The sequence below is a fragment of the Chelon labrosus genome, assembly GCF_963514085.1.
Source record: "Chelon labrosus genome assembly, chromosome: 16".
NCBI classification, from domain to species: domain Eukaryota; kingdom Metazoa; phylum Chordata; class Actinopteri; order Mugiliformes; family Mugilidae; genus Chelon; species Chelon labrosus.
The window spans coordinates 14,453,785-14,466,215 of record NC_140349.1 but is presented as its reverse complement, the minus strand read 5'-3'; the positions used below and the strand labels follow the sequence as shown (position 1 = coordinate 14,466,215).

At 42.8% G+C, this 12,431-nt stretch overlaps 1 protein-coding gene across 4 annotated transcripts in view; it reads left to right on the top strand.

Moving 5' to 3' along the window:
* Nucleotides 1–12,431, top strand: part of elmo1 (engulfment and cell motility 1 (ced-12 homolog, C. elegans)) — a 104,490-nt gene that overhangs the window by 50,735 nt on the left and 41,324 nt on the right. For all 4 annotated transcript variants that reach the window (XM_084563821.1, XM_084563820.1, XM_084563822.1 and 1 more), the window contains 2 exons: nt 803–907; nt 7,316–7,424. In XM_084563821.1, the coding sequence (XP_084419947.1) occupies nt 803–907; nt 7,316–7,424 (214 nt within the window). The remainder of the gene's footprint in view (nt 1–802; nt 908–7,315; nt 7,425–12,431) is intronic.

Genomic DNA, 12,431 nt, shown 5'->3' with positions numbered 1-12,431 from the left:
CATTTTTGAGGAAACTAAACTCTTTTATTTGTTTTGTTTTTTCTGAGTAGTTTAGCCAAAACTAAGCTATGTGCACATTAATTTCTGGTAAAACGTGATGTGTTTTTTTTGTTTGTTTGTTTGTTTGTTTCATTTTATGCTGTACTTTCTAGGCAGCCCGAAACCAGCTTGAAGTTAATGTCACTTTTGATCAAGTTATTAAAACAGATAATTCTATATATTTCGTGGGCACATGAGGATTTTATGAACCCATAAAAAGACATTCAATGCTTTAGTGGGTCTATAAAAAAACAACCTCAAAATCATCAAGTACGGTATTCAGAAATTAGACTGCAACAACATTCCCGAATGTGGTTGCTTTTTAAAAATATATATGATCACGTTCTGTGAATTGCCGCCTTCCAGGACACTTTCAGATCCAGATCCACCTGACTGAACCACACAGACTCAGTCCTCTCTACTTTTTAAACTGCTATTAGTTTGGTTGTTATGAACACTATTAAACAGATCTGATTTTCTAAGACATAGAAAAAGTCGTCTGCAAGTTGATGTTCATACTGTAGTGAATTCAACATTAATTTTATACTCTGCTGTTTCGGCCCACCTTGCAGCTTTACTACTATTGTTGCTGAATCCCAAGTTGCTTCTCCAAAAGTAGGAATCTGGTTATACTGCTTGTGTTATTTCCTGACTGTTGTGTGCAAAGAAAAAAATATCCTCTTGAGTGAATTATACCTAAAAGAAGAAAAGGTTTTTAAAAAAGGAGAGTGCTCTTCTCACCTCGCTCCTCTGTTTCTTTCAGAACCATGTGAATCCAGCTGTGGATTTTACCCAGATTCCTCCAGGCATGCTGGCTCTGGATAACATGCTTTACTTTGCCAGACACCACCAGGACGCCTACATCAGGGTAAGCACACCCGTGCACTTTCCTATGCAGTCATGCCATGCAGACACACTAACACACGTACTGGGAAGCAGTTTCTGCAGTTTTAAGTTTCTCCTCGTCACCTCCGCTTCTTATGCAGCCTTCTTCCCTGCAGCTCATTTACTTGTAGTATCTGGCTCATTACCAAGTTTTCTTTCAGCTGAAGTCATATGTCGTGAAGCTTTTCCGTCCAGACAATGGAAACGATTTAATTCTTTTCACCACCGATCTCTAAAAAAAAATAAAATAATAAAAAAAATGCGTCTTTTATCATTTTTACACTGCAGACAAAATTATTTTTCTCCTGCTTAATGTACTCATTTCATATAGTATATCCGTAAAGACTATCTGTAATGTGATTGTGCATTGTAAAGTGTCTTTTGAGAATTTTTTATGATCTACAAACATGCAGCTGTTTAAATCACTGCACCGTCAGGTCGGCCTGTCTGTGTTTTATCATTCTGCTGGTGCGTGACTCTTTTTTTCGAGACTTGAAAGCGAGAAAAGAGACGCTGCAGTCGTGCCCGCTCAGCTCTTATCAGTCGACCAGAGGGAGAAAACACAGCCTTCAATTTCCCAAATTAAACTGTCAGCAGCTAAAATGATTGGGACCTTGATGGCCTCGTTTATGGCGTGCTGCCACCATCCACATAATTGAAGTGAATTTTTTTTTTTTTGCTGTTGAATTTCATTTCTGTTTTTGGCTTCCGTGCAGTTAGTTTAAAGGGGTCAGATAAGGTCAAATAATGACTAATAGTTTCTGCTATAATGAAAGTGTTTATGGGGAAATTACATTAAGGGTGACAAACAGCATGGCACTGTAGGTTAATGAAAATATATTTTATTTTTATATAGATAGATAGATAGATAGATATTGTAATTGCACATAGGTCACCACTTTTTAATGATTTTAAGCTATTCTGGCATTAACGTTCTGTTACCTGTTAACGTTATAATGCCAAAAGCAAGTTCAAGATTAACACTACAAGAATGTTAGCTAACTTATGAGGTGAACGCCCTTAATTATGCAGAATTTTAAACCTTAATAAAAAATAAAGAAAACACAGAGTGAAACACATAAACCTGAATATCCTGTAAATAAATATTTAAACCTGAATCATTTCTATAAAACTTCAACTTGACATTGTCTCAGTTCACATTGTAAAATTATGATTAAGACAGATAAATGCTTTTTGTATGTTTATGTATGTTTTTGTAGTTTTATTTTTTTTAAAATTTTTTTTGGATGGGTGGGGGGCGGGTGGGCTGGGGTGGAGTGGGGCGGGGTGACGTGGGGGGCGTGGGGGGCGTGTGGGCTGGGGTGGCGTGGGGGGCGTGTGGGCTAGGGTGGGGTGACGTGACGTGGGGGGCGTGTGGGCTGGGGTGGGGTGACGTGACGGGGTGGGGTGACGTGACGTGGGGGGTGGGTGGGCTGGGCTGGGGCGGGGGTCTGTGAAGACTGTCAGTCACCCAGATCATGGTGTATGAACAAAACCAACTGGACTGGTTTTTTGGATAAAACCCATGATCCATGAGGGATGGGGGGTGGCCGGGGCAGGGGGTGGCGGGGGCGGGGGGGGGGGGGGGGGGGGGGCGGTTAAGGGTTAGAGGGGGTAGGTGCTGAGGTGTCTAGTCTGGTCTAGCGTCAGTGTGACGGCGGCAGCTCATCATCTTGCGAAATCTGCACCAGAAGCCATGATGTTTCGTCTTTCTGCCGTCTTCCTGTTCATCCTGAGATGGAGATACAACAGCTTCATCATCGCTGGTCTTTGGTTGTTTTCTCCAGAAGCTGTGTTTCTTGCCTCGTTTGTCGTCCTGAGGTGGAGAGACTGCGGCCTCATCCTCTTCAGTGCTGCTGTTTTGCTGGTTTTCACGTGTCGAGCCCCTCTTAGTTTTCTTTGTTTTCTGCTTGTTCTGAAGGGCAAGCTCTTGAAGGCGGATGTTTTCGGCGATCACAAGCTTCAGTTCTTCTTCAGCTTTGCTGGCCTTCTCCTTCAGGGCTTCTTCTTTCTCCAGCCACAGCTTCTCCATCTCTTTAAGTCTCGTCTCTGAGCTCTCCTCTCTCTCAGCCAGCTCCTCCTTGAACTTCTCCTCCAGAGCCTGGCACTTGTTGATGCTCTGGTCTAGTTCAGCTTGTTTTAGGCTGAGCTCAGATGAAATGGTCAAATGGTCACTTCTTACAGTGTCGATCAGGTTGTCTTTCTCAGTGATCTGTTCCTGCAGCTGGTTCACCTTCTTCTGACATTCGGTTTCCATTTGCTGTAGGTCAGAGATGCACTGGGTGTCGTATGTTGATCTGAGCTTTGTCAGCTCATTCTCAAAGTCAGTCTTCATCAGGTCACAGGTTTTCATCAATGAATCTGTGACTGTTTCTGTCTCCGTCTTCTGAGCATGAAGAGTTTCTTGAAGAGAGGAGATTTCCTGGTCTTTCTCCAGAATAATTTCCTCTCTTCTCTTGTGCTCCTCAGCCAGCTCCTCGTTGAACTTCTCCTCCAGAGCTTGGCACTCGTTGATGCTGTGGTCCAGTTCAGCATGTTTGAGGCTGAGCTCAGATGAAATGGCTGATAGCTCGTTCTTGACGGTGTCGATCAGGTTGTCTTTCTCGGTGACCTGCTCCTGAAGCTGGTTCACCTTCTCCTGACATTCGGTTTCCATTTGCTGCAGGTCAGCGCTGCGCTGGGCGTCGTATGTTGATTTGAGCTTTGTCAGCTCGTTCTCATAGGTAGCCTTCTGTTGGTCAATGGTGTTCATCCAGAACATTTTGCTTTTCTCTGTTGCCTCTAGTTCAGCACGGAGTGAGCGGATTTGTTCTTCTCTCATCATGTTCTGCTCCTCGTCTATCCTTGCGGCATTTAAAGAATTTTCCAACCTGCTGATCTTCTGGTTGGCTATATACACCTTTCTGCCTAGCTTGCCCTGTAAACAGCGATTGTTGATTTCCAGCTGCACATTTGTGCGCTCCTGTTCGGCTGCAAGACTTGACATGGTGTTCATTGCAGAGGTCATCCCCTGAATTTTCTTCTCTGCAGAATGAAGCTCTTCTCTGACTATGGGCACATCAGAGCTTTGATACAACTCTCTAGGTTGTATGTCATGCCATGACCTGGGATGCTGGGGGGTGTGAGTCTGTGCTCTTTGCGAAACCTGATGCGAGTCCATATCCGAGCTGGGGGGCACTCCTGCAGGTTGCATTCTATGCTGGTGCTGGCGATGCTGGGCGAGGGCACGCGACTGTGCTCTGCGCGATGCGTGATGTGAGTGCATATCCGAGCTGGGGGGCACTCCTGCAGGTTGCCGGGGGGCGTGAGCCTGCGCTCTACACGATGCTTGATTTGAGTGCATATCCAAGTTGGGGGGCACTCCTGCACGTTGAAAGTTATCCTGGTGGGCTCGAGTCTGTGATCTTCTCGATGCTTGATGTGTGTTCATTTCTGATCAGGATTTATCAGTTGTAGGAAACTGTAGTTGACAGTTAGTCCTGGGGGTGGCGCTCGTTGTCAGTGGCTAACGATGCCGGATGTGTGTGAACGGTTGTTCGGAGTATCTGACGGTGTCTGACGGACGTGAGTCGGTTGACGGTAGTCTGTGTGCGTTGATCGTCGCTGATCGTAGCTAATTGTTGAGAAGCTTCTGCTCTGAGCTGACTATACATGGTTTTGAATGTGACGTCATCGTAACACATCAAAGCCCAAAAACATTTTCCTTTGATGTCAAAGAAAAAGCGTTTCCTTTGATGTCGACCCATCGTGACGTCACCCATTGGATTCTGAAATTATTATTATTATTTTTTTTTTTGCACTTCCGCATTGGCTTCAAATTTCAGACCCGGATGTTGCCGCCTGGCCCTGACATGAGAGCAAATAAAACGACCCCCCCCCAAAAAAAATGATGGGAAAATGTGTGTTACAAGATGTATTGCAGCAAAACTAAACAAAAAGCTGCAAAGTGGAAAATGTGAGATAAACAACTATTAAAAAATAAATAAATTCACAAACGTACAATCCCCCCACTGAAAAGTGTGAAAGTATCAAATTTGTTAGTCATGCAGAGTAGCTTCTTTTGAGTGTGTCATATATATTTAGCCTATATTATTAACAGATAACTATTACTAACGCAGCATATTTTCCAACCTTGTTTTGATCTGCAAAGTATGTACATACCTCCACACGCATCTTTAGCTTCACCAAACTAGCTATTTACACTTGCAGAACTTGTTTTCTGTTTTATCACATGTAAACCTGCTGTGTGCAGCTCTGCCATTGGACAATACTGTCCAAACCCTCGTATTGTTTTTTTTTTTTTTGTTTGTTTGTTTTTTTTCAGGGAGTTTGACCAGTTTTTACACTGGTCTTTTGAGTTTCTGACTGTTGATTTGGACATAATTTCTATACACTGTGTGCTGTTAAGTGTTGTTAAGAAGCTGAGTCAGTAAAGAGCGTCAACAGCCAGCTAAACTTGGGGCTGTACATATGGATGGTGAACATGATGTGGTAAATATGAATACTTAATTAGATTTAGGAATGACACTATTTTTTTATTTATTTTTTTGGTCACATTTTGATATATTTTAACAGAAATGGTGTTTGGGCCACACACATGTAATGTTAAATATCTATTTTTTTTTCATACTTTATTTTTTTATTCGGTCATTTTTTACCAAAGCAAATAACTATGTGACAGTGTATGTATGGGGATCTAATTTAAATTCACACAGAGAGCACTCCGGATCGAAGTAGGGCGCCTCAAAATCCCAGGCAAAACACATTTAGAGGCCCTGTCCAACTGAGAAACCCTAATAAACCTATAGTCATGTGATATGACGCTTAACCAATCTAAATGAACTAAGTAAATGCTGCTGGCTTGTATGGCTCGTTCAGCTCAAACCTAACTCAAACCTTCGGCGCACTTAAAAGCCTTTAATTTTCTCAAAAAACGACAGTGCGCCTTATAATCCGGAGCGCCTTATATATGGATTCATTCTGGTTGTGCTTACTGACCTCGAAGCGATTTTGTGTCGTACACGGCGCTCACGGCGCTCAAAGCCGCACCGCTTGCAGCATTACGGCTACCGTAGTCAGGAGAATCACGGAGCAATGCTCAGCAATGCAGGACGAAGGCAGAAGCATTAAACGAGGTGAAAATCATTATAAATCGGGTCATGTCGAGAGCTGTAGTTACACGAAGGGAGTTTTTGTCGGTTCTGTACGCGCCAGCATGCGGGACTTGTAGTTCGTTTAATTACGTATTTTCCATAGCGTTTTACTTAACTATCTGGCGACAAGCTGTGACATTCTTGACATGTAAAATCATTTTTTATTCTGAAAAACAACATATGTATAATCCAAGGCACAAGTCGATCGGGACCAGAAAATAATTTATCTTTCGCCATAGACTGCCGTTCATATTTTTTCAAAAGATAGGTCCCATAACCCGGAAGTAGAAGGGGCGGGACTTCGGCTCTCTTAATGCGCCTTATATATGAAAAAAGATCGAAAATAGACCATTCATTGACAGAGCGCCTTATAATCCAGTGCGAAAATACGGTAAGCTAACCAAATGCTGCTGGATAGCTTAACCTATAATCTAAATGAACTAAGTAAATGCTGCTGGCTTGTAGGCCCACAGAGCAGCAGAGAATAATTCGAACCTTGTGAAATATATATATTAGGGCCGGGACTTTAACGCGTTAATTAAGATTAATTAATTACACAAAAATAACGCGTTAAAATTTTTTTAAGCATTTTAATCACACTTATTTTTGCACCGCGGAACGTTTCTCACTGGATGAGTTTCGGCGGACCGATTATACTGGAGCACCAACTAGCGTTCATTACTTCAGACAACAACAAACCACAGTGAACATGAACGAAGAAGCTGATGAGACCGCTTTGGTTGGCCCCGTGGATGGGAAATTTCAGTCATTATTCAATGGTATACTAAAAATCCATATGAAAAAAATTACTTCTCACTGTTCTCAGGTCAAATATTTATATGCGATTAAAATGTGATTAATTTCGATTAATTAATTACAAAGCCTCTAATTAATTAGATTAATTTTTTTAATCGAGTCCCGGCCCTAATATATATATATATATATGTGTATATACATATTTGCAGAGCACTCTGCAGGAGCACAGCTCTGCTGTTGCCTCTGAGTACAGTTGTAGTGTTAAAATGGTGCAGAGGCAAAAAGCAACGCATGTCTCAACAACCTGATGAGACTGAGAATGTATAGGAAGAAAATAACAGTCAGTCACAAAGTTTCTACATATAGAGGCTTTAATGCACTTTGATCCATGTCTCTTAATGTATTCAGAGAGTACATTGCCCAGAACACCTTTCAGAAAATATCTGACTCTGATTTCATTGTTTCATCATCTGTGCTTCCAGATTGTCTTGGAGAACAGCAGTCGAGAAGACAAGCACGAGTGTCCGTTTGGCCGCAGCAGCATCGAACTGACCAAGATGCTCTGTGAGATCCTGAAAGTGGGAGAGCTTCGTAAGTGTACACCAGCAGACAGACTCTCCTTAAACTCTCTATACTGTTGTTCTTACTTCTTTGTCTCACTGAATCATCAGAGTGAGCATATAGACAGAGGAAAAAAAAAAAACAGATCTGCTTTCAAATGTGCAAGAATATAAACATCAAGAAACACAAATTCACAAGTGCACACAGTCCCTCTGGATTAAGATGAAAGCAGCCATTATACTCAGTAATTGTGCTGCCGGGAGTGATGCACCTCGCCCCCATTGAGCCCCTTTCAGGCCAATATACCGCCTCTGGGAGGCACACTGAGCAGAGAAAGAAACGCTGTGCCTGCGTCCACTCCAAATTGATGTGCCCTTTTCATTTGTCTCCACTTGTTTAAATGGCCGCGTTGGTCTCAGTTCCGCTCCAGACTGACCCCTGCTGCTCCCTGTAGGGAGGGAGAAGGCATTTTTAGCTCCGTTTTAAACTGATGTGCCCTTTTCTTCTGCTCATGATCTTTTTTTTTTTTCTGAGGATTTAGACTTGGCTGCAGTGCAGATTTTTTTTTTTTTTTTCAAGCTTTTGTCTGAAAGTTGTAGGAAGAACTATATCACCTTTAAAAAAAAAAGGAAGTTCATCCAAATTCTTTCATATCTCTCCTTGTCACTGATAAAACTGCCAAACTAGGTTTCAATACAAGATAAAACAGAGTGGAAATACAGTTTTTAAAACAATTTATGCATATTGTAATTTCCCTGTCCTTTTTTTAAACAAGCTCTTATCTGTGCCAGACTCATCTCTGATGCAAAATGTCTTCATCCTGCTCTCCGTCCTTGTCAAATCCTGAACACTTTACTGTAAACATGCTGTCTGTACTACTTTATCACCCAAATGTACCAACCGTCTGTGATATACTGTGACTACTTTCAGTGGTCTAGTGGCTCTTTCATCCAAATTCTGTGTCTTGGTTTGTGCATGTGATTCTTTCTTCTTTCTTATATTTTATTCAGCGTGTCTGCATTTTTATCCAAATGTGCTACACCGCGCATGCCCTCGTGACCTTTTCTCTTAGCAGACTGAAATTGCTTCCCTTTAGTCTCACTTACAAATGTGGCTTTGACCGCGTTCGTATCAAAATGCAGATTAAGCAAGCGGACCTGTCCCCAAATAGGGTAAAATGTTTATCTCTGAGGCTTATCTATGCATGCAGTTGAGCACTTATGCAACAGAGTTAAATCCTCAGGGTGAATCCCAGGGCATCGTTATGAATAAAACTTATATATTTTTTTTTTGTTTTGTTTTTGAGAGACTTGCTTGCTCCTATAAACAGACCTGGGGCAAGTGCACGATTTCACAAAACTTACTGAAAACATATGAGCTGAAATTTCCCAGTAGGACTGGATGCTGGATCTGAATTAAAACAGTGACCTTGACCTTCATGGTTGTGAGCCTTCCTCTCCCCAGTGGCTGTATAATGTCCTCTTTACTAAGGCTGTTAGCCTGAATATTAATATTAATGGTGTGGTGTAGTGTGTTCATGTGTGTTTTTGTAAAATGAGGGAACGGATAAGAATTCCTAAGGTGAGCCCATTACCTGTAGGGAATGACCTGATGTGTCTGATGTATGCTGTGCTGCTATATTAACAGCACGTACACCTGGTTAAAGCATCGCAAGGATGCTCATATACACAAAATAGGTCATCCACGAGGGACATTGTTAAAGAAATGTATGCAAAAGGAATAACGGAATAAAACAAATCATTTGCAGACGATCACCGGGGACAGGAGAGAAGAGACAACATCTTAATATATTCTTATTTGCTGCGTCCCAAATCTTAATCTTGCCATCCATCTCTGTCACAGCTCCGGCAAATATTTGCGCAGAGTCTTTGAGCACTGTATGCGTCCTATACTTATGGGAGGAAGCTACTGTGTCCCAGTCTTAGTCATAAGCTGCACTGCATCCTCTCTCGTCGAGAGCTAAGTGCATTTTCACACACACATCATTAGTCCTGCGTATATTAACACACGCTAATGAATCTACAAGTAGGATGAAGGTAACATGGGTCAGGCAGATGCTTGGGGAGTAACGGCTGGTCATTACTGTCTCCCTCTGTGTGTGTGTGTGTGTGTGTTTATATACTGTATGTGAGAGCATCAGTGTGTATCTCCTAAAGTTAAAATATGAGGGGAATGCGTCTCGGCTCTACACCGACACTGTCATCACGTGGTTGACCTTTCAGTGGAGAAGTACCCGACACGAGGAGGTTGTGTCTGTTTTGCTTTAACATTTTTATTGTTTTTGTCAACAATATATCCGTTGAACATAGCTCATTCAGTTTATTATTTATCTCAAAGCACAGATCTGGCAACCAGAGCTGAGTATCCATCATTGGAGCACAGTGCATTTAAAAGTTTCTACCTTTACAGTCTTGGTGCTGCAGACGATGCAAACCGGGAAGAAGTAGGGGATAAATTGAGAGAGCTGTACGCTTTAAAACTTGTGCAGAGCAAAACGATGAGCCAAAGCTGCTGGTGGACAAATCTCATTAAAGCCATACTCCGTAGTTCTCCATTAAAAAGTCATGGTTGTTTTACAGATACGGTTTCTATAAAATTAAACCAAACCCCCAGTGCAGTTAATTCCAGATTTTATTTATTTATTTTCCCCTTCCCTTTTCCTCTCGGTGCTCCGCAGCCCTCCGTGGGTAAAGGCAGAAGAAAGAGCCGGCGGATTAATGGTGACGGCGGTGACGTCTTTGTGGCTCATTTGCTCTCTCCGTCTGTGTGAAATGCCAGTATGGCTCTGGCACTCGCATACTCTCTTCTTGTTCCCTCATGAGGATGAAACACAGAGGGATTCTGGATTTGCTGGGAGCTGTTGGAGCTGTCTTTCTTCCTCTGCTCACTTCTTGAAGCTCTCTTTAGCTGCATTTATCTCACTACTCATTCTTGCATTCCTCTTTTTTTCCCCCTCTCTCTGTGGGTCTGAAGAACATCTGTCCCTCTTAGACTTGTAATCCTTTCTAAAGCTTTCATGATCTGCCTCTCTTATTCTCAGCTTCATAAATTTGACAAAAATCCCACCAGTCTACAATCAAGTAGCGTCTTCCCATTTATTAAAAAATCAAATGAAAGAGATTTGAGAGTTGTTCAGGGTTGTTTGAGGTCAACAGATTTTTGAGGGCTTTTGGCATTTTCCACCTCTTGTTTTGTTGAGATATCTCTATGCAGATCTGGTCTGGAGAAAGGATGTGAGGGAGCAGTGAAATCAGCTGTCAATGCCGATAGACTCTACATAATTCATAACGCCATGCAGGTGTCACTCTCTCCGTCCTGTCCCTGCTTCCCCTCTCTCACCAACTTCCATTAATTCATACCTTCCCTTTCTCACAAGTGCCTCTGCCCTGCTTCAGATCCTAAAAGATTAATTGTCCTGCCATGTTCCTGCTGGAACATGGCTCTTAATGGAATCTGCGTCTGGGAGGCGCCAATCCATGGCTTTTCCGACTCCCCTGCTTAAGCCGGGCCCATGGAATATTTATGAAGTTATTTAGAAAGGGCCAGGCATGGTGAGTAATGGCCCTGCTTGGTGATTCACGGTGTGTCGTCTCATCGCTGAGATGGAGAGCAGGGTGCTGATGCGCGGCAGGTCCAGGCCTGGACACGCGCACACACACCTAAAAAGAGAGCAGACACACACAGAGAGCCAAGCCTGGGCAGGCTGCAGAGGGACATTCACATGACGTCCTCATGTTAGGAACAGCGTCTTCTGTCAGAGAGCTATTAGCTGAGGTCAGAACAAAGGGCCGTGCTCAGCACCATGGACAGATCCACAGAACATTTTAGCTCAAGGACAGTGCATCTTGTAGAATATTGGGCAACAAATGAATGATTTTAAGACATTTAGAAGCGTGTTTTCAGAGTTTCTTAGGCAAGTTCATTGTAGGGAGATGAGGCATGTGATACATGTGAGGAGAGAATTGGAAACTAACAGTCAACAAGCATTTATCTATTTTTTTTTTTTTTATAGGATTTCCTCTAAACCCTATTACTTCGACCCTGCCATCACTCCATGTTTTGTATTTGACTTTTTGACTTTCTGATTCATAAGCAAATTGAAATCTCTCCATCTGCTGGGAGAACAGCTCATTATGTCTGTTTGAGCTGAGCCTACAAGCTATTCTGGGTCAAAAAAGGGTCAAGAGGGAGTAGCAGACAGGCACTCTTTGTCATGTGGCAGTATGTGTGCGGTATGTCCAGGCTCAGCAGGTGACTTGGAGTCATCCGGACTCATTAACTTGACAACTCACACAAGTAATGACATTCCTGAGTTGCCCGCTGTGATCTCATGAAAACAACAACAACAACATACAAACTCGCGTCGCATTCTTCCACGCATGCACCTACACCGATCAGGCATAACATTATGACCACCTTCCTAATACTGGGTAGGTCTCCCTTGTGCCACCAAAACAGTTGTGGCTCATCAGAGAATGGACATGGGCCTTCTGAGGGTTTCCTGTGGTGTCTGGTAACAGAAAGTTGTTAGTGGGGGCCTTTGGGTCATATGGGTGTAGGGATCATCCCACAGATTCTTGATCAGTTTGGGATTTGGAGGCCAGGTCAACACCTTGTGCTGTTTTTCATGTTTTTCATGTTTTTTTGAGTTGTTCCTAAACTGTTTTTGTGTGTGTGTGTCTGTGTCAGGCTGCATCCAGCTGGGGATGGCTGCTGCCTTCAAGGAGTGTCATTGCTATGGGGTGGGGGTGCCTGGTCTGGTCTAGGTGGGTGGTACATGTCTAAGTAACATCCATCCTGTCAGTGGTCATAATGTTATGACTGATCTGTGTATAACCCTTGAGAAATGCCACAGTGTGAGATTGAAATGCTGAGATGTGTTTAGACTGGACTACAGTGTGGCACTCAGATATAGTTTTAACACTCACTCACAGCCACGGTCACAGTCGTGTTTGGGCGGGGAGGCGAACATTGCGACCGAAGCAAACTGCAAACGTCAAATTTCAGATTCTCAGG